Source organism: Beta vulgaris, chromosome 2 (genome assembly GCF_026745355.1).
Source record: "Beta vulgaris subsp. vulgaris cultivar EL10 chromosome 2, EL10.2, whole genome shotgun sequence".
Classification (NCBI taxonomy): domain Eukaryota; kingdom Viridiplantae; phylum Streptophyta; class Magnoliopsida; order Caryophyllales; family Amaranthaceae; genus Beta; species Beta vulgaris.
The window spans coordinates 3,165,162-3,187,496 of record NC_079203.1 but is presented as its reverse complement, the minus strand read 5'-3'; the positions used below and the strand labels follow the sequence as shown (position 1 = coordinate 3,187,496).

The window sequence follows — 22,335 nt, the reverse complement described above, 5'->3', positions numbered from 1 at the left end:
CGTTATAACAAGAGTAGACTTGCGGATCATCCGAAATTTCAAATTAAAATGCGGAAGTGCTCCTTTAGGGTGAAACCAACTACTGGTTGTATTCTCTCATAGTCCATTCAACAAAGACTTCAAATTTTTTACTCTTAACAACTTGACTCGTCATAAAATAAGACTAGTAGCTATTTCTAGATTATAATAATACTTGATCCAGTAAGGTGGATTATTATTCAATCTCATTATTCTGCACAAATATAGCAATTTGCATTAGAATTTTGACTCGAGCGATATCTCGGATCAGTTACAATTATCAAATATATTATTATTAAATTTCATAATTGATTATATTAGCTTTTGGTAATATTTTGTCTAGTGCGAAATTGAAAAATGAATAACTTCTAAAGAATTGGAGATAAAATAACAATTTCAATGGAATTTGTGTAAGAGAATGATATTGCTTAATAAAAGGTTAAATATCAAAAAGTTTGTCTACATGTTTTTATAATTACATATAGTTATAAGATTTTATTATGTTTACTTTGAAACATTAAGCATTAAAATAATAAATAATTAATGGTTAAACTCTCACATTTCATTTCAAAGATCATATGTTCGAATCACAAAATATCACAAAAGCTTTTTACACATTTTCTGTCCACTTAACTTCCATGAATATATTATAAATGAAGGTTGAAGACAACTGCACTAAAAAATAATGTAAAATTAATAATTGATTTTTATAATCAGGCATTATTAGAGATGTACTAGCAATAATTTCTTAAAAGTCAACCGTCTTAGTGGCCTAAATAAGATTATAAAAGATCTACAATCAGTAAATCATACTTTCTACCCGTCTAATTTGTTTTCTTAACGATCCAACCCTACACATTCCTGGTATGTTGCTTCTCTTTCTCTCTGATCTATGATATCTTATAGTTTGTAATGAGTTGTATTTGCTATACGACTTCTGTAATTGTATTCTCGACTTTGATGATACAATTAATTTAGTTGATTAAAGGTTTGGAGACGATATCCACTATTTGAGATCAAATTTCGTACATATCATGTTTTTTGTGGCTCTCGATGTGCTAGAAAATAATAAGAAAAGTTGTAAATTTGCTTCTAATAGTTGTTTCTTTTTCTTTTACTTACAACGTTTTTATTTTCCAGCGTTTCAAATTATATTTATGTAACATAACATATTATCTAACTCTTCATTCTATCTTTGTCTCTCATGACTTCCCTAGCCAGTGGCGGAGCCAACAGGGAAGACATGGGAACAAATGGCCCCCACTTTAAAAAATAATTTCACGGAAAAAAACCCTGAAAAACAAAAGACTGGGGTTCGCTGTACGCGCAAAACAAATTCAAACATAACGCCTTTGAGAAAAACGAAGAGAGAGAATTTGAGGAGAGAAAGTTTCAAACTCTAACTCCCCGTTGCTCGCCAGGCCGCCGCGAGCCGTCCAGTACGCTGGATTGCCGGAACGAAATACGAAGAAAGGAGAAGGAACTCGACCACGAAGGAAACGATTAAAAGTTCAAACGAAGGAGACTAGGAGAGAAAGGAGTCGTCTAGCCACGACCACGAGCCGTCTGCTGCCGGAATTATGCTGCCTGCCACGTCGACAACCGACCAGTCCAGTCACCAGTGAGTTGTTTTTTTTTTTCTAAATCCTAACTCCCTAAGTTTTAATTTCACTGTTTTGAGGTAATATATATCAGTGTTTGGTTGTGAATTTGTGATTATGGCTGAAATCTGAATACTTGAATTAGTTGAAACGATTTGTTGTTGAAAATCGGAATGTTGGCCATGATCTATTGACTTGAGTTGTTGATTCATGTTTTAGGGGTTAGGTAGTTTGTAATTTCTAATTTTTAATTTGGGAATTTTACATATGAGTTGATTTATAATTGACTAGTTTGGTTTGATGATGTAATTGGTTCATGTTTATGAATTTAATTAGGAAAATGTCAAGTGATTCACATTCACCTAATTCAAACAAGTCCAACGCTAAAGGGAAACAACCCGATCTTCGATAATTCATGTTTAAAAGAATAAAATCCCAAGAAACATCTTCACTCGCTCATAGTGAAAGTGAGGAATCTTATAGTAGGGGTAATTTTCTTAAACTTTTGAGGTGGTTAGGGAAAAAGGTTGAGGAAGTAGAAAAAACACATATTTCTAGTTTATGTATTTTTTTCATTTCTTTTTGGATTGTAAGATTGTAAGTATTTTGGAATTTTGGATATAAAACATTAAGTATTAAACAATTTGTGTTGTAGTATGTTTTTCTAATTTTTTTTTTCCGATTTCCCGACCTTCGGATTTTGTCCCTCTATTTTGAGAATCCTGGCTCCGCCACTGTCCCTAGCTATATCATCTCTATCTTTCTCCCTTATTACATGAATTTCTTAAAACCTTATATTACAAGAATGAAGAGAACACATAAAGTATAGTACTAAATAAACCTTATATCTAAATACTCGGCCACTAACTAATAAGACCTGCATGATTCCGAAAAAAACATTGTACTTTTTTTTGACATCGAGAAAATTTACATTAATTAAAAAGCGAGATTACATCCTAAGGATAGTGCATCCATTATAAAAATACAAAGAAACTAAACCAAACTGAGCATTACGTACTCTTAAAGAACAAGTACAATAACGTAAATAGCTAAAACTAGGAGAAATCTGCTTGCATTGAAGGTCACTAAAGTTGGATAACTGGATGACTTTGATGTTGACGGAATAGGAGCGACAGAGACCTGAACAAAGGAGTGGGAAGGGTGAACCTGCTTCACAATCGGGGTGACAAAGAAACAGCAAGTTGAGAAACTCGCAACATAACCAAATCACAATCCTTTGTGACTTAATACCCTGAGGAATGGGTATACCGGAGAAGCTTAAATGAGTTGACGCGCTATAAACCCAATTAACAAATTGGGGAGCCGTCTTCAGACATCGTTTTGTCAAGGCAATGATCGAGAAGATCATTACCCAGCGAGATGGAGATCTAAGCATTGTTAGATCTCGAACAAATCTCCGTTTCGCAAAATAGGAGAGAACAAACCCAGCCCTGAAACCGCTTGCCACACAAACCCGAACCAAGCGCACGGACTAGACCCAACAATTTGACGACAAAAACTACCTCCAACAAGAACCAAAAGTACCAAGCAGATTGAGAAAGCAAAACACATGTTCATACTACCACTATCAAGAACCAAACAACACAAAAAAAACACCTAGGGCCGATACTAACAACTCAAACAGGGGATGGGGAGGGGAAGCCACCGACTAATACTGCAACACTAACTAGAGGTGATCATTTTGGCCCAGCCCGCTGGCCCGGCCCGGCCTGGCCCGTTTTTGGGCCGGGTTTTGGGCAGAATTTTTCGGCCCGCCCCGGCCCGATCGTTTTTTTTGTTTTTGGGCGGGCTTTGGGCAAGCTAAAAACGACTTTTTAGTCTATTTTTTGGCCCGGCCCGTTTTGGCCCGCAAAAGCCCGGACCGAAATATCGGGCTTTGGATACAAAAATTCGGCCCGAATTTAGGCCCGGCCCGGCCCATGATCACCTCTAACACTAACCAGGGGAGGGGGAGCCCAAGACAACCAACAAATACGAGGTAGAGGAGGGGAAGGGGATGCCCACAACAACACAACTAATACTGAACAGGGGAGGGAGAAGGGGAGGTCAAACTGACACAAACAGTAAACAGGGGAGGGGAGGGGAGGCCAAACCGACAATAACCCTAACAACTAACACCAAAGAGAGAGGGGGAACGGGAGGCCAATTAAAACCTAACCCTAGGCGACTACTTGTATCGACAAACGAAAAACAGGGAGGAGGAAGTGAACCGAACCGAACGACGGGGGATGGAAAGTGACGAGCTGGAGACCGCCACCGCCGGAAAGTGTCGCTGCGCACGACGAAGAAAGACCACGAACGCAAAACTAAGATCAAAACCCGAAAAAAGAAAACGAAATGATGGCTAAAAATTCAGAGGAACTTGCCGGAGGACCGCCGGAAACCTAAGTGGTGCCGTAACTCCGGCGAGTTCCTAGGGTTGGTGTTTTTAGAGAGAGCTCAGAGCTTTTGTGTTTTCAGAGAGAGAAAGATATTTTTTTGTGAAAGCTGTTGATTATATAAAAAAAATTGTACTTTCAAGGATAGATAACAATCTCATAAATTTTCTCCCACACTTTTTTTTCTCTATCTAGGTAATTTCTATTTTTATTTGTTCTTATGTTAAATATCTCGTCTCCGTTGATCTCATTTACCCCACCACATGAGATTAAATAATTAGTGCTAGTAATTTTTACACGCTATGTGTGTGTATCATATTAATGTTCTTTTCTCAATTAGTTATTCGTCAGTGTTATAAAAAATTTAATACGAACATATATTTATAATAAATTTTAATTTTTTATACTTCCTCCATTTTTTAAAATATTATACTTTTACTTTTCACGTATGCCAAGAAAAACTTTGAGTACATACATCTCCAAATTTATATTTGTAAAAATTATAAAAAGTACATATTACAAAAATACATATAAAAATGAATCTAACAAGATCTCACATGACTATATTTTTACACCAAGCTACATATATACAGAAAATTATATGAAAACTAAACATAAATACAAAGAAACAACATTTCAACATAAATACAGAATATTATACAAATATACAAAAATAACAAATTAACGTATATACAGAATTAATATATGTATAGAAAACAATACATATGAAATTTACCACTTATACAATAATCATTTTCTTAAATCTGTTGTTGATATGAATGTGGATATTTGACCCAAAGGGCAGAATATACGAAAAAACGAAAACAAAAAGCGAAAATTAATGCTCGAACATAAAAACCTACATTCAAAACCAACAGTTAAAAAAAAAACCATAATATAGCGAAAATTTCCAAAAAAATTCATTATTTTCATAGCAGTAGTTCAAGCAAAATCTCTAGAAAACTTCATAAATTCGATTGAAACTAACAAATTTGTAGTAAACTAAAACTCTTCAACAAATTTTCCAGAACATTCGTTAATTTCATATAAGTATTTCAAGCAAAGTCTCCAGAAAACTTAAGAAATTCAATGAAAACTAAAAAATTTGCAGTATATATTTCAAAAACTAAGATAAAATCATGAATAGCAACAAAATAAGATAAAATGAAGGAGAATGGAAGAAGACTTGGATGTTTTCTTCGTATTAGCAGAAGCGAAAATGAAAAAGCAAAAATTTAGATCCCGGAAATTATACGAAAATGGAAGCCAAAAAAATTGAAACGAAAATGGCAGCCCAAAAAACCAAAATTAAACCTACATCCAAAACGAGATCCAAAAACTTAATCCCAAATAAAACGAAAAAATCTGGTAAAAGAAAACGGAAAAAGAAACCAACAGCTACAACCAGATCCAAAAACTAAATCGCATAGAAACTCAAACGAATCAAATACTTGTGTACATATCTTCGATTCTTCGTCTCTTCATTTCTTTGTTTCGCTCTTCATTACGTTCTTCGTTTCTTCATTCTTCATTTTTGCTCTTCATTGCATTCTTCATTTTTTCATTCTTCATTTTTGCTCTTCGTTTCTTTGTTCTTCATTTTCTTCGTTTTTCGTTTCGTGAAGGAGTAGAGAGGAGATAGAGAGGTAACTAAGGTGGTGGCATTTGTGAGAGGTGGGAGGAGGGATCTGACGGCAAGGTATGGGGGAGGAGTAGAGAGGAGAGAGAGAGGGGAGAGGAGGGAGATTAGGGTTTGATAGTTATGAGGGAGGAGAGAGAGTTCAGCTTGGGAGCCTAAAAAAGGCAATTTGGGTCTTGGCCTCTAAAAAGAGGCGCGTTTTTATGGGTCTGTCATTTTGGGTGGCAGGGGAATTGAAATGCGGTTTTTTTATAGAAAAAATAACGGATAATTTGATCCTTTCTTGAGAACCGGATCAGATTTTAGAAAATCAGAGCGGATTCTAAAATGTGATTCGGTTCACTTAATGACCGGATCAAATTTTTCGTCTAGCTTTCTATCCCCCCCCCCCCTTTTTTTTTAATGATTTTCGGATGCGGTTTTGTAAAAACTGAATCTGTTACTAAGTGACAGATAAGGTTTTTTCCCCTGGTGCAAGGCGAAAATGTGATCATTCGTAGAAGCTTTCCATCTATCATCCTTCATAACTTCTTTAAAAGATCTTGGTTTAGTGTTAGACTTAACAACAACAATAAACTTCCGATAATTCACAGTTGATTTTGTGCAATTTATATAATGAGCTATAAAATAAGGAGTACTTGAGAGAGACTAGGGGAGGACATAAAGAGAGATGGACTTTCAGCTACCACATAGTGCATGACAAAATCTCGTATTATCTCAATATTATCCAAATTTTCACCAACATGAGCATTAAGAGGTGGAGGGAAAGAGCCTAAAGATGGTCCTCAACCAGGCGCGTGAGGAGCTGGGTGATGGGTCTGGCCCACATCTGGTTAAGGCGGGTGAGCGTGGGGACATGGGCCAGCACGGAAGAGAGATAGATCCAAGTGAGAAGGAAAGAAGCCATGGGGCGAAGATGGGCCAGCGTGTGAAGCAACATAGTCCAAAGGAGAGGGAGTTCAAATGTTGTAGCGCTGGGTTTGGGCCAGCAGTAGGGAGAGAAGGTTTGGGGTAGTTTTCTGTGGATTTTGTGGGGAATTAGGTGTGATTTGTGGAGCTGGATTAGTAGGGGAAGTTGGGAAATAATCAAAATCTGGGTGAATAGAGATGGAATCCACGGGAAAAAAGAGGGATTAATATTGGTATCTTCAGGGGATTCAAAAGGAAAAACTTCTTCAAAACGTTTCACATCCCTTGAAATTTGGTATCCAATCAAACAATCTCCACTCCTTCTTATCGAACGGATAACCCACAAATATACATTCACTAGTAGAAAAATACAAATTTGCGTCAGTCTATGTGCATCGCATGCTAGAAGCACCGACACAAATGGCATACTTGCATCGCACATTAGAGGGTGTGCGACGCACAAAATGACAGCAGATAGGTGGTAGGGTCATTTGCGTCGAACGGGGTTGAGAACGCGATGCATATGACGACCATGATTTGTTACAGACACAGCTAGAGTGCTGCGCACAGGCTGGATCCAATGATTTGCGTCGCATGATTGGGGGATGCGACGCTAATCGTTTTCGTCTAAAAGCTCATGACTTAAACAAAAAGAATGAAAATTGCGTCATCCGGGCTTTGTGTGCGACGCAGATAAGTCCATGTTAATTCCCAATTTGCCTCAGTCGTTTTCCATCTCTTACCTAATCTCTCTCATTTCTTTCAACACGTTCGTCCTTATCTCTCTCAACTCAACTAAAATCAACTCTCTCAATTTTCTCAACTCTTATCAATAAGAACACCAACAACCGAAGATTCCTCACTTGTCTGATTATCTCTCTTAGCAATTTTTTGGCGAAACAAAAGATGAGGAGACACGCGTGCAACGAAATTGAGGAGCAATTTTCCGGTGAGAAATGATTTTAAAAAAAATCATACGATCGACATCAACACATCTTCTCCGGTCTCCCTTCTCTCTCCTCCTACTCCGGTACGTATTCTCTCTTCATTTTTTGCCATTCTTTCCAAGATCTGATTTCTCCAAAATCGACAATGTTTGTCGACACGCAGATTGAAGAATCGAAATCACTCTCGTCGGTGAAGATTGAAGGAGTTGACTGTGTGGACATGAATTTTAAGGGTTCTTTTTGTGAGATCTGATTTTTTTTTTCTGGGTTCAATTTTTTTCATTTTGTTTTATTGTATTATTTGGTTTCCAGGTTCTTTTCGTATTTCTTTTTATTGTATTTTGTTTTTTTCCTGTGTTTTTGTGTTAGATTTGGTTTTTTTTTCTAGGTTCAATTTTTTTTCATTTCGTTTTATTGTGTTTCATTTTTGGGTTCTTTTTGTATTTCGTTTTATTGTATTTCATTTTTTCTGTGTTAGCTCTGCTTCTATTTCAAATATTATTCGATCTTTTGTACTTCCTCCGTTTCATATACTCGCTACACTTTCTATTGTGGAAAGTTTCACATTACTTGCTACACTTTATTTTTAGGCAATAAACTCTCTCTATCTCTCTCCTCTCACATGAGTCCCTTTTCTTTTTACTCTCTACCTCTTTCTTCTCTAAAAATTACCTAGGAGTCCGTGAATTGAGAAGTGTAGCGAGTAATATGAAATGGAGGAAGTAGTTCGTTCATTTCAAAGCCATATTTGCAAACTATTTGGTGTAAACTGATGAATTGTTGGGAATTGGGATGAGGGTATTTACTTTTTTTAATGAAAAATCGCAGCATTTGTGTCGCATGTAACACTGGTTCGATGTAGAACACCTCATTTGCGTCGCATGTGCCAGTGCCACCATGTGCGACGCAAATGATTCTTGTGTGGGCTTGCTAGGCTGCTGCTGGGCATTGGCGTGTCTCCCATCTGCGTCGCATGTTGAGCTATGTGCGACGCAGATGATAAGCCATTTGCGTCGCACATCGCTCAACATGATCCGCAGATGGGAGACGCAAATGCCCATGGGATGCCCGCGGGGGGGGGGTGATGTGCGTCGCATGTTGATCAGAATCCGACGAAAATAGCCAATCATTTGTGTCATTTTCTTATCCAACGCGATCCTGTATCACTCATTTGCGTCGAGACCTGTGCCGTCTGACCTCTACCCGACGCAAATGGTAGTCCCAGGTCCGACGAAATTCACATTTCTGTACTAGTGATTTACAACTCGTACTTGCAGATTGGTCACCCTTAGTTTTATGGTTATGAGTAAAACAAAGACAACCAAAGGTGCGAATGGCCTCATAAGCAAGAGTATAACCATGTAGGATTTAGAAAAGAGATATACTACAGAGAAGAGCATAAGAAGTGCGATTGATAAGATTAGTTGTAGCAAGAAAACTCTCCCCCCAAAAAATAAACAGGTAAATGAGATTGAAAATGCAGAACCCACCCTACATTGAGAATATGTTTACCTTTTTGGATATTATCTCAGATCACCCTGACATATAGGCCTTTTTTCAAATAACCCCGACATTTTCATCCCCCCCGATAACCATAAACTTGAATTTTATCATTAATCTTGACGGAATAACTAATGACATTAACTCCTTTTTAAAGTAAAATATAACTAACGACGTTAACTCTTTTTTAAAGTAAAATAATTAGTGCTTTTTATTAAAAAATAAAACCCAAATTATATGTTTCTCTAATTTGTTTTTCATTTAATTTCTTTCCCTCTCTTGTTCTTAATCTCCACACCACCACCATAGCGGTACCAATGCGTAGATGGTGCACCAAGGTGTAGGATGAGCATCCTGCACCTTGTCCAAAACGCAAGGCAAAAGGAATAAAACGCACAATTCAACATGCAAAAAGTAATTGATTTGACAGCCAATGTACATTCCCCTTACATCTAATGTACAAAATCGAAAATTCAAAAAGTAAATGATTTGACATTTACTGTTCACCATTTAATAACTGATTTGATGTCCCCCCCCATATACTGTTCACCACTTCTCTCTTTTCCACTCAACCTCCTTGTACATTCTTGGCTTCGTGGTTGTTCATTAACAAAATCAAAATGTACAATGACAACCCCCCAGCTGAAAGTAACCCAATTCCTGAAGCTGATGTCAAGTGAGTAATTTGCAATCTTTGTACACTAGGTGTGTTGATGTTTGTTCACTAATGAAATTTAATATGTACAATTACAGTCTCATACCGAAATTTACCACTTCTCTCTTTTCCACACTCAACCTCCTTGTACATCCTTGGCTTCATGGTTGTTCATTAATAAAATCAAAATGTACAATGACAATCCCCCAGCTGAAAGTAACCCAATTCATGAAGTTGATGTCAAGTGAGTAATTTCAATCTTTGTACACTGGGTGTGTTTGTTTGTTCAGTAATGAAATTCAATATGTACAATTACAGTCCCATACCGAAATATGTCAAGTGAGTAATTTCCATTCTTTGTACACTGGTGTGTTTGATGTTTGTTCACTAATGAAATTCAATATGTACAATTACATTCTCATACCGAAATTCAATAAAATCACAATGTACATTGATGGTCGTTGCTTTGATCACTGAAAATCCCTAAATGTACACTCGTAGATTATTGTACACCAAACCATATGCATTTGTACATTAAAAAAATTGTTTCACGTGATGAGAGAGAAAGAGCTGGCCCACTTTCAAAAATATTGCCAAAAGTCAGCCACATGGGCAAGGTGCAGGATGCTCATCCTACACCTCGGTGCAGGATCTAATTAATTTGCGCCATAGCGGTACCTACATCTCTCATCACTTCTTACGTACTCAAACTCGGTGTTTTCGCCATCATAACTTGATTTAATTTCGAGCAATTTTCTGACTCAAAGCTAATATGGTGCTGGAGCAAAGTCGTGGGGAACAAAGTTACTGTCATTTTTGGGACATTCTTTGTGGAAAAACTTCTTTTCAAAAATGGTTTAAATTAATTTTCAAAGTCTAGATCTGGAAAAACTTGTCATTTTTGGTGAAGCTATATGAAATTCTTTGACAAAAATGAAGCTTGAAGTGAATTATCAAGGTTTGGGTCACATGGAAGAAGAAAGAAAAAGATTGGGGTATCATTTGGTTAGGGGTGAGAAACAGTACCTTCCGTGCATCAGTTTCTTTTTTATATCATTAAGTAAGCAAATATATTTCCAAGGCAAAGAACAACGACAAAAATACTAGTTACAGATTATCAATCTGTTGGGTATATGGTAGTATATGGAGCTCATGGAGGTGTATGGGTGTGGAGATGAGGTTGCGTAGAAGGAAAACGTCATTTGGGACATAGTGCTAACTTTGAATGGACATATCTTTCAATATATAAATGATTTTGAGGTGATTCAAATTGGAGGTGATAGCTTATTCCGAGAGCTTTCCAACGATAGGTCATATGTCCAATTCCGGTGAGAAACGAGAAAGTTATGACTGTTTTACGCAGAACTGGCAAAACTGCGAGAGCTGACCGCGACTTGCGGCCAGTTCCGCGACTCGCGGCCAGCACCGCGACTCGCGGCCAGTTCCGCGACTCACGGCCAGCACCGCGACTCGCGGCCAGTTCCGCGACTCGCGGTTTTGCAGGGAAAAGTACGACGCTTTATTTTTCCGGTTTTTCTTAATGAGGGTATAAATAGGTGCCCTAATAACGATTAATGTATTATTCATCATTATTCACATATTAGAGAGAGAGAAAGCTATAGAGAGAGTTCTTGAGTGTTTTTTTGTAATCTTTCTTGAATATTCATCGATTCCTAGTGCATATTCGTGGTTTTTCTCCCAGTTCTTGGGTTTCCACGTAAAATTTCTGGTGTGTTCTTTCCTGCTTTATTATTTGATATTCTATTAGGGGGCGTTTGGTAAGGGGTTTACAAGAAAGGGAAAGGGAATAGATTGATTCTATTCCCTTAAAAGTTGTTTGGTTGGGTGGTTTTACCTTTCCTTTTCTCCCCTCCATTACCCCAAATCCCTCTAACCTGATTCCCCAACCCCCCCCCACTTAAAAATGGGGGTTTTGAAAACCCTTGACCATTTAGTTTGACCACCCAATCCCCTCAACAACCCCTTCCACTAGCCAACCACTACCACCCTCACCCCATCTCCACCACCACTAATGCCCAACAGCCCCACCGCACCCACCACCGGAGTCCCACCTCCGCCACTCCTCACACCAGATCCACCCCACCCACTAACCCCTTCACATGCCCGCCCAACCAAGAAACCTTCCACCACCCTCGAAAAACCACCCCCACCCACCCATTACCCACGACCAACCTCGAAAAACCACCACCCTCACCCATAACCCACCACCCCCGAAATGAAGGGGCTGCGATCATGGACCCAACCCGGCATTTCTGATTTCGGCATGTCGAAGAATCTTTCTGGAGAAGAAGATGAGTTTGAGTCCAGATCTGAAAGGGGAGGGGGAGGTCGCATGCGCAGTGCGGGGGCGCGGTGAGAGTTCCGGCTGGGCGGGGGCGCGGTGAGAGTTCCGGCTGGGTGGGGGAGTGGTGAGAGTTCCGGCTGGCCGGGGGCGCGGTGGGAGTTCCGGCTGGGCGGGGGCACGGTGGGAGTTCCGGCGGGGCTCCGGCAAACATGAGAGGGAGGATGGTGGTGGAAGGATGTAAAAAGAGGAAAGAGTGAAACAAAAAATTTCAACCAAACAACATTTTTAATCTAAGGGTTTTGCTTTCCTTTCCCCCTCTACCCCTTTCTTGATTCCATTCCCTTACCCTCATGAAAACCAAACGACCCCTTATTGTTTGCTATTATTTCTAGATTGATAGTCAATAGAACTTACACAATCCAATTTCGATCATCTGTTTTTCTCCTTCTAGACAGCGGCGGAGCCAGGATTCTCAAAGTGGAGGGACAAAATCCGACCGTCGAGTATTCGGAATTTTTTTAAGAAAAAGAAAATAAAACATAATTTGTTTAATACTTAACACAAATTGTCGAAGACCGGGCTGTATTCCCTTAGCCTTGGACTTGTTAGAATTAGGTGAATGTGAATCACTCAGACATTTCCTATTAAATTGATAAAAATTAATCAATTACATATCAAAGTAATCAAACGAAACTATTCAATATTTCAATTATAAATCAACTCACATAGTCATATCTACAATTTCCTAATTAGAAATTCAAAATTGCAAACTAACAGTTTCCTAAATCATGAGTTCATGACCAATTCCAAACCAACAACAAATCAATCAACAACCATAAATCCACAATCACAAATTCACATGTATCACAATTCACATTTTCACAACCAAATAAATATATATATATTATAATATTATATATTTATAATATATATATATATATATATATATATATATATATATTATATATATATATATATATTATATATATATATATATATATATATATATAATATATATATATATATATATATATATATATATATATAATATAATATTATATATATATATATATATATATATATATATACCTTAAAAAAACTAAAACTTAGCCACTTAGGGTTTAGAAATTAGAAAAAGCAACTTACTAAATGGCTGACTGGGAGTCGTCGCGTCGGGGTTGGGACTTGGGAGGGTGGCGATTGGCCGTGGGAGGTGCGCGTAGCGGCATCTCTTCGTGGCTTCGTCTCTGACTCCTTCGTTCATTCGAACTTCGAAGGCAGACGAAGATTGAGGACTTGAGGTTCATTCGAAGTTCGAACTTTGAAGTTCTGACTTTGTTCCTCTTCCTCATCGCTCGTCGTCGTCGGCTCCAGCGAATGTGTGGTCGTCGTTCGAGTTTAGGGTTTAATGTTTATGCCGTTTCTCACTTTCTCTCTTCCTCAGTTACTCTTCCTTTTTTTTGTTTCAAGCGTGTTTTTTTTCAAAAGCTTCACGTGTCTCTCAGAGTCCCCATTTCCCAGCGTTCTTTTTTTTAAAAAAAAAAACATAAAATTATTTATAAAAAGTGGGGGACATCTGTTCCCATGTCCCCCTGATGGCTCCGCCACTGCTTCTAGATATGCAACTATAAACCTTTTGCTTTAAAATTCTTTGTCTACTCTATATACTCTCAACTTTATGCACCCAAAAAGCAGCATTTTCTATTCTTCCAAATACTATAAACAATAGCTTTAATTGCTGCAATCTAACTGCCCTTATGAGCTTATTATTCCTTCTCCTCAATTCCAACCAACTAATGAGCTGAGCAAAGTGAGTGATGTCACGACTAATTTTAGTGCATTGCTTAATCTTAATTAAACAACTTTGGTTAAAATGACAATTAAAAAACAAATGCTCATGCGTTTCAGAATCTGAACCACAAATCATGCACAAATCATCATCACAAACACCCTATCCGAACAGCTGGACGTTTGTTCTCAGCTTCTGTTTAATGGCCAACCAAGTACATAACTGATGATGTGGAATAATTGCTCAATTCCACACAATCCTGCTCTATTTCAAACTATTTTGTTCCCCTGTCAAAGTTTCATATACTTTTTTAATAGAGTAAAAGTAAATTTGTCGTACTTGTGTAGCATTGAAATGCTGCTTCAATTTATCTCTTACTAAACAAATTTTCTTCCTATGCCAGATTGCTAAAGTTTTGGGCTGGTCCTCCCACAAATTAGCATCCTGAACATACATTGAATGAACCCATTTCACCCACATGTTATGCAGCTTCTTTTCCATTGTCAAAACTGTAAGAATAGTGACTTGAATGGTGCCTTGAAGGTGTTTGGTAGAATGCGTGAAGAAGGAATGACATAAGGCTGACTTTGAATGCACATATCTCTCAATATATAAATGGTTTTGATGTGATTCAAATTGGAGGTGATAGCTTGTTCCAAGAGCTTTCCAACGATAGGTCATATGCCCAATTCCGCTGAGAAACGAGAAAGTTATGACAGTTTTACGAAGAACAGACGAAACTGTTTTCGTCCTGCGCTCCGCCCGGGCACGTCGGGCGGATCTCGCCCGGTCAGGCGCAAGCACGTTTGGGACATCTGGGGACCGCCCGGTCGGGCGGATTTCGCCCGGGAGGGTCGGCGATTGATGCGGGAAACGCGTTTTGAGCCGTTTAGTATAAATAGGTTATTTTAACCTATGTTTTACACGCCGAATTAGTCTCTATTCTCTCTATATTATGGTTTTCCTCACATAATAAAATATTCTCTCCCTCTCTGTCGTGGACGTAGCCAAATTGGTGAACCACGTAAATCTGTTTTCTGATTCATTGTTTTTGCATTCATTATTTGTTTCTCTCTCACATCTGTTATAACACAAACATACTTACACATAGCTTCCAATTCAAGCTCCCAAGAGTATTATTCCTTATAACCAATCCCCCAGCTGATTTTGGCGTACACACCTCCTCCTATCTCACATAACCAGCCTTATTACTATGATAATTCCCAGACCATAAGAAAGCTCTATAAACTTTCTCAATGCCATGAAGCACGCAGACTCCTAGGTAAAACAAAGACTTGAGCCTAGTAAACATGTAAACTCAGAAAGACTGAGTTAATGAGTTGCAATATCCCAACAAAAGAAAGATTTTTGGACCTCCAAACTCTGACTCTTGCAACCATTTTATCAACAAGACATTCACAATCCACAACTGAAATCCTTTTAGAGCAGATAAGGACTCCTAAATATTTGAAAAGTAAAGAACCTCTCATAAAACAAAGCATCTAGAGTATTCTATCAATCTCTACCTCAAGCACACCACTACAATAAATAGTTTATTTTTTCACATTAGATTGAAGGCCTAAAGACTCAGAGAACAACTTCAACCCTTGAAGCAACTGGTGGTAGTAAGTATTTTCTGCTGTTTACGGATTATTACAGCCGTTTGAGTTAGGTATATTTCCTGAAGTCCAAATCAGAGAATTTTGATTATCTTAAGAAGTTCAAGGTACTAGTGGAAAATGAGTCGGGATACTCTATTAAGGTGTTGCGTACAGAAAGAGGTGGTGAATTTACTTCTAATGCCTTTAATAGCTACTGTGAGATGTATGGCATTCGCAGGGAGCTCACTGCACCGTATACTCCACAACAACACGGAGTAGCAAAACGCAAAAACATAACAGTTGTTGAGATGGCGAGGAGCATGATGACTTTTGCAGGCCTCCCTAAGCATTTTTGGGCCGAAGATGTAGCAACATCAGTATATTTACTGAATTTTTCTCCAACAAGGGTGGTCGTCTTTAACAAGACTCCCTATGAAGCATGGAAGGGAAGGAGGCCACAGGTAAGCCACTTAAGAATATTTGGTTGCATAGCATATGCCTTAGATACATCTAACGCTCGGCAAAAACTTGACGAAAAATCAGAAAAATGTATTTTTATTGGCTATAGCACTCAATCTAAGGCATATAAGCTATATCACCCAATAAGTGGCAAGGTACTCATTAGTAGAGATGTCAAGTTTAATGAAGCAGATACTTGGACATGGAAGAGTAGCACCAATACGACATCATCTGTGGTCCATATGGCTCCTCTCAATGCAGCTCCATCAACTGACCCACCCAGAACCTTCGGAACCGTCAACTCCAAATGGAAGCAGCACTGGTGGCACTCTGTCTCCTCCCACAAGTCCAGCATCACACTCTAGTTCCACCTCTGAAACTCCTCCTCGCCGACTCTGTTTGGTAGAGGATATTTATGCTTCATGAAATTTTGCTTTGCTTGCTTCAGACTCATTGTATTATGAAGATGCTGCAGGTAGTCAGGTTTGGCAAACTGTAATGACTGAAGAAATGTCGGCAATTGAACGGAATGACACATGGGAGTTGATGGACTTACCACAGGGGAAGAATGTCATTGGTTTGAAGTGGGTGTATCGTACAAAGTATGATGCTAATGGAGAAGTTTTGAAGTATAAAGCTCGATTAGTTGCAAAGGGGGTACGCACAACCGCAAGGTGTTGATTTTGATGAGACGTTCTTTCCCGTAGCTCGCTTTGAGACAGTGAGAACTATGCTTGCTTTTGTTGCACAACTCCAGTGGATAGTATACCAGTTCGATGTCAAGTCTGCCTTCCTCAACGGAGAGTTATCTGAAGAAGTGTACGTCTCTCAACCGGAAGGCTTTATTCCAATAGGTGAAGAGAACAAAGTTTACAAGTTAAGAAAGGCGTTGTACGGCTTGAAGCAGGCTCCACGAGCATGGTACAGTAAGGTGGACTCTTATTTTGTGAAGAAAGGATTTGAAAGAAGCAAAAATAAACCGACTCTCTATGTAAAGAAGCAAGGTAACTATGATTTTCTTATGGTGTGTTTGTATGTTGATGATATGATTTATATGGGCTCTAATGAAGCTATTGTTGAAGAATTTAAGTCCTCGATGATGAGTGAATTTGAAATGACAGACTTGGGCTTATTACTTTATTTTCTTGGACTTGAAGTTATGCAAAGTCTTGATGGCATTTTTGTTTCTCAAGCAAAATATGCCACTGATGTGCTCAAAAAAATTCAATATGCTTAACTGTAATTCAGCCCCTACACCCATGAATATAAGTGAGAAGTTGGTTGGTGAAGATGGTACCAGAATGGCAGATGCAAGGCGGTATCGCAGTATTGTTGGAGGTCTAAATTAGTGGTCTCACACTACACCTGATATTGCATTTTCAGTTAGTGTAATATCTCGGTTCATGCATAATCCGACTCAGCATCACTATGGGCAGCAAAACGGATTTTGCGGTATGTTAGTGGAACTGTAGCTCTCGGAATTTGGTATAAGAAGGTGGAAAATTTCAGATTGGTTGGTTTTTCAGATAGTGATTGGGCCGGATGTTAAGAACATAGAAAAAGTACATCTAGGTATGTATTTTCTCCAGGGTCTGGTGCTATATCCTGGTGTTCAAAGAAATAAGATGTTGTTGCATTGTCTTCTTCCAAAGCAGAGTACGTTGCTGTTACAGGAGCAGCTTGTCAAGCTGTATGGTTGTGGAGACTTTTAGCTGATTTTCTTCAAGTTCAAGAAGGTGCAACTAAAATCTATTGTTACAATAAAGCCACCATATCAATGACAAAAAATCTAGCATTTCATAGGAGAATTAAGCACATAATATTCGTTATCATTTCATCAGAAACATGGTTACTAGTGGAGAAATAATTCTGAAGTACTGTAATACAAACCAGCAAGTTGCTGATTGTGCTTACAAAGTCTCTGTCACAGGTTAAGCATCATTTTTTCAGATTGCAGATGGGAGTTACAAATATTTGAAGCAGGGGGAGTGTTTGACCAAAGCTTCAAATCAGTTAGTTAAGTTCCTACTTTCAAGCTTTAGTTAGAGATAGTGTTAGTGGCTTGCTTAGTCAACAACTTGTTTTCCATTATGTTAACAATTGTTAGTAGTTAGTGGGACCATGTTTTCCCCACTTTGCATTCATGTTCCTAGTTATTAGGTGGCAGTTATATTTTCCTTCTTTATTTAAAGAGTTGTAGTTTTGCTTCTGTGGTAGTAATCCAGTTATATTAATATTCTCTTATACAGTCTCTTGCTTAGTTTACTTGACTTTCCCAACATTACTAACATCATGGCCATGCTTTTTGCAATGAGAACATTCATGGAGCACCCACTTAGACACGTCGTCCGATCCCCTACTTTATGACAATGCATGCATGTAGGCCGCTCACCACGCCCATGACCTCGAGGTGCGCTCGATTGGACAACAAAGCAAAACACTTCCGCAGGGTTATCAACCGGAATAATGGACGAGGACCTAACCCTTTCATCTTGAACCAACAAATTAGGCGCGGTCAAGAGATGGAAGGCGGGTCGGAGAATATTATATTGGATCGAATAGGAGCATAACCAAGATGTAAACCATCAAAAAATCATGCGGTTTCTGTGCGTCACGTCGAGATTCATGACGAGAACCAACATCAAAATTAGAGCAATAAGAACATGAAATTGAAGGTTCATGTTTATATATTCATCCACAAAGTACGCAGTTTTCCATAATAAGTTGAAAAAGACATGGATTTAGGTTGCTCGCATTCATTTATAGCTGATGTTAGTTGATGAATACGAGGCCCATTCACCAATGCAAATAAAAGAGTTCTTAAGTAATCCCAAAGACGATGAGCATCACGAAATTTACAAAGGGTGGATTTAATTACCTCGGGTTCAATAGTGTTGGTGATCCATGAAATAAGCATAGCATCGACAGTGACCCAATATGCCATAATGCACGGAGGCGTGGCCTCTAGCTTGATTGTGCCATCAAGAAATTCGAATTTTCTACGAGCTTCAAGAGCCATCTGCACATCAGCAACCCAATTATCATAATTATCGAGTTTGAGACGTGTAGCAGTGATCAAATCGTGAGGGTGATCATCAACACCAAGATAAAAAGGAGAATTGATATCGAAGGAAGGACGAAGGCAAGCAAGAGAAAAAAAATTTAATGGCTGCTCAACGAGCACTAGACGACAACAAAGAGAGGGAGAGAGGAAAAAAAATTTAGCTTTCGGCTCCAATACCATTAAAAAAAATGATTAGGGATCAAAAGTTGTGTATTCTCACAAGATTATCAGAATATATATAGTACAAGCTATTTTATGAATCCTACAATAAAAAGAAATCATACTATAGATAAATACTCCTTTTATACATATCCCCAACAATAATTAATGTAAGAAATGGTAACTATATTTAAAAAAATATTATTATGTTAATTAGAATATAGCATTTATAACAGATAAGTAATAACTATCTGGGTTGAAAATGGTCAAGTGTGTAGAAAAGGGATACAATATACTTAGAGGACTAGACAAGGCTTATGGTATAAGATAAAATTTCGATCATTTGCTAGAAGGTTAGTGTTGAAACCCATTAAATGACCACTTGTGAGTGTCCCACATTGGAGAAAGAGGAGAGAATAAACCACTTTATAAGATGAGGAGTTACTCCTCCTATCACCAATTGGTTTTAGGATGGAACCTCCTAACTTGTAAGTGGACTAAACTCTCCTCCTCCTTATTGGGTTACCCAGGCCCATTTTCATATAATCTGAAAAATTAACATGGTATCAGAGCCCGGGTTGCGGGTCTCGTCTAAATTGGGTATTTGATCGCTACTGGATAAGGATTTACCTCGACAGGATGTCCAGCCCCCTAAGAGGATTATTGCTCTGACCTTTCCAGTTAGCTCTAAATTCTAAAGACACTCACAAGTGAGGGGGTGTGTTGAAACCCATTAAATGATCACTTGTGAGTGTCCCACATTGGAGAAAGAGGAGAGAATAAACCACTTTATAAGATGAGGAGTTACTCCTCCTATTACCAATTGGTTTTAGGATGGAACCTCCTAACTTGTAAGTGGACTAAACCTCCTCCTTATTGGGTTACCCAGGCCCATTTTCATATAATCTGAAAAATTAACAGTTAGACTAGCTCGTAAAAAAATTTCACCTTTCCATGTTTGACCATGGAAAGATAAATTAATTTTGTGTACAAAGTAGATTTCAAGTTCCATTCACCGCATTATGTTGTATACTACTATGTTCTATACATATATAATGCTTTCTTCAACATGATTAATCTGGCATTTCCGATAGATCGAAAATATCATGAGTTGAACTGATTATATTGTGCAATTACTAATTATATATAATCAATATATGATTTGGAAAACAGAATGGCAACTGAAACCAACATTGTGGAAACTTCTATACAACATAAGCTTCGTGGGTTGCCTAAATCTAAAGGTAAGGATTATCGTCTTTATCAGGTACCTGAACACCTTCGCGAGGTAAATAGAGAATGTTATGAGCCTTCAGTTGTTTCAATTGGTCCGATATACTACTATAAGAGAAATTCCTTAAAATATTCACAAGAGTTAAAACTGAGGCACCTGGAATGCTTTCTTGAACTTGGAGTATGGAAAAAAGGTTACGCAGCTTACAGCTTGGGCAATTTTATTGATTTTCTAAAGGGGTGGGAGGAAGAGGCTCGTTTGTTCTATGAAGATAATATAAGTCTTTCAAGCGACGAATTTGTCGAGATGATGATGGTCGATGCTGCATTCATCATCTACTTTATGATGTTGCGTAGTCCTGATTTTCCACATAGAGAGGATCCTATGGATAAAATGATGGCATGGGCATTGAAGGTGCTGCAAGATGTGTTTCTTGCAGACAACCAACTCCCATTTTTTCTTCTCAATGAATTATACTTGATGGCATTTGGTAGTGATTACCCTCAGATTTCCTTCAGAGACATTACTTGCAATTTCATAGGTGAATCTAGTATTCCAGGATGGGTGGCTGCACGTACAGTAGGTAAAGTTAGAGTAAGGGATGCAGAAGATATTAAGGATCTCGTCGATTTCTTGAGAGTTTTATGTTACCCATCAGTCAAACTTGGTCATGACCAAAACCCGAAAGACAATGAAGAGAGATTTTGCGATGAGAACAAGCTATGTTGCTTACCTCTCAAACGCCAGGGCCGAAACCTAAAAGATGAGAAAAAGTCTCAATTTCCTCCAACCGCGACTGCGCTCAAGGCCACAGGAGTAAAATTTCTCGCAACAGACGGTAAGAATTTACTAGATATCAAATATAGGGACGGGGTATTACAGATTCCGACATTAACAATTGAAGACACCACAGAAACTATTCTTCGCAGCCTCATGTTTTCTGAACAATGCCACTACTATGAAGATTCATATTTTACTCATTATGTATTCTTTCTCGATGCATTGATCAATACTTCAGAAGATGTACAAGTACTAATTAAACATGGAATCATCGAGCATTGGCTTGGTAGTGATGACGAGGTGGCAACTATGATAAACAGAATCACTAGAAACGTTGCAATCACGAATTGTGAAGTCTACTATTCTCAAGTTAGTCGGGATTTGCATGCGCATGTTACCACCAGGTGGAATAAATGGCGGGCCATACTGAAGACAGACTACTTTAATCATCCTTGGTCAACCCTTTCTGTGGTCTATTTGGTGGTTCTTCTTGTTCTCACTGTGTTACAGGTTTATACTGGATTTACGCAATAGTTGTTATTAATATTGTACTATTTTTACAGAGATTATCATAGCCCTTAATCCACGGTATATTACAGTGTGTCCTAGCCATATTTCTTCTTTTATCCTAATATCTTAGAGTATACTAGTTTTGAAGCCCGTGTGTTGCACATGTTATTATTTATTTTATTTTTGCAAATTTTTTATCAACATTGTTGATTTTTTGTTGATCTGAAATGAGGTTTTTCAACACAATTATTATATAATTTCTCCATCTTTTTCTATTGCAACAATTGCCACTTTGAATAGTTTCATCTATTCGAATCACTTCACTTTTGGTATAAAAAAAACAACTATAGTTGACAACATCACGTTTACTTTATGTTAATAAAACCATTATTAATTACTCAAATTGCCTCATAAAGTTGCGTTTATTTTATTAAGGATTTACTCATCCCCTACTGTTGTTTAACCTTCTATGCTAAACTACCCCTTTTTTATTTTTTTACAAACCATGTCCAAACTCACTGTTGCAGTAGAAAAAGACAGAAAAAGTATTTGTCGTTATACTTTATTTTTCAGATTTGTTATTGTGATATATAAATTATATATTTTTTATGTTAATTTGAATATTCTAGCTAAGTCTTTTATTAAATAGTATCCCAATAATTGGTATGAGTAACAATAGCTAATACATTTTTAACATAAAAAATACCCCAATGATACTTTAATAAAGTAGGGGGTAAAAATTTAATACATGCAGGACAGAAAGGAT

The 22,335-nt window shown here is 37.9% G+C and overlaps 1 protein-coding gene across 1 annotated transcript; it reads left to right on the top strand.

Moving 5' to 3' along the window:
• Positions 1-849: 849 nt before the first annotated feature.
• Positions 850-21,667, top strand: LOC125495264 (UPF0481 protein At3g47200-like). The gene is made up of 3 exons (XM_048639921.2): positions 850-882; positions 1,236-1,639; positions 20,219-21,667. The coding sequence occupies exons 2-3, from the start codon at positions 1,599-1,601 to the stop codon at positions 21,591-21,593; spliced, it is 1,416 nt and encodes a 471-aa protein (XP_048495878.2). The 5' UTR covers positions 850-882; positions 1,236-1,598; the 3' UTR covers positions 21,594-21,667.
• The last annotated feature ends 668 nt before the right edge of the window (positions 21,668-22,335 follow it).

Bases quoted from the DNA above. Each gene is read 5' to 3' on its own strand.
- LOC125495264 (XM_048639921.2), top strand. From the start codon at position 1,599: ATGCTGCCTGCCACGTCGACAACCGACCAGTCCAGTCACCA. The intron at 1,640-20,218 runs GTGAGTTGTTTT...TTTGGAAAACAG, and splicing joins ACCGACCAGTCCAGTCACCA to AATGGCAACTGAAACCAACA.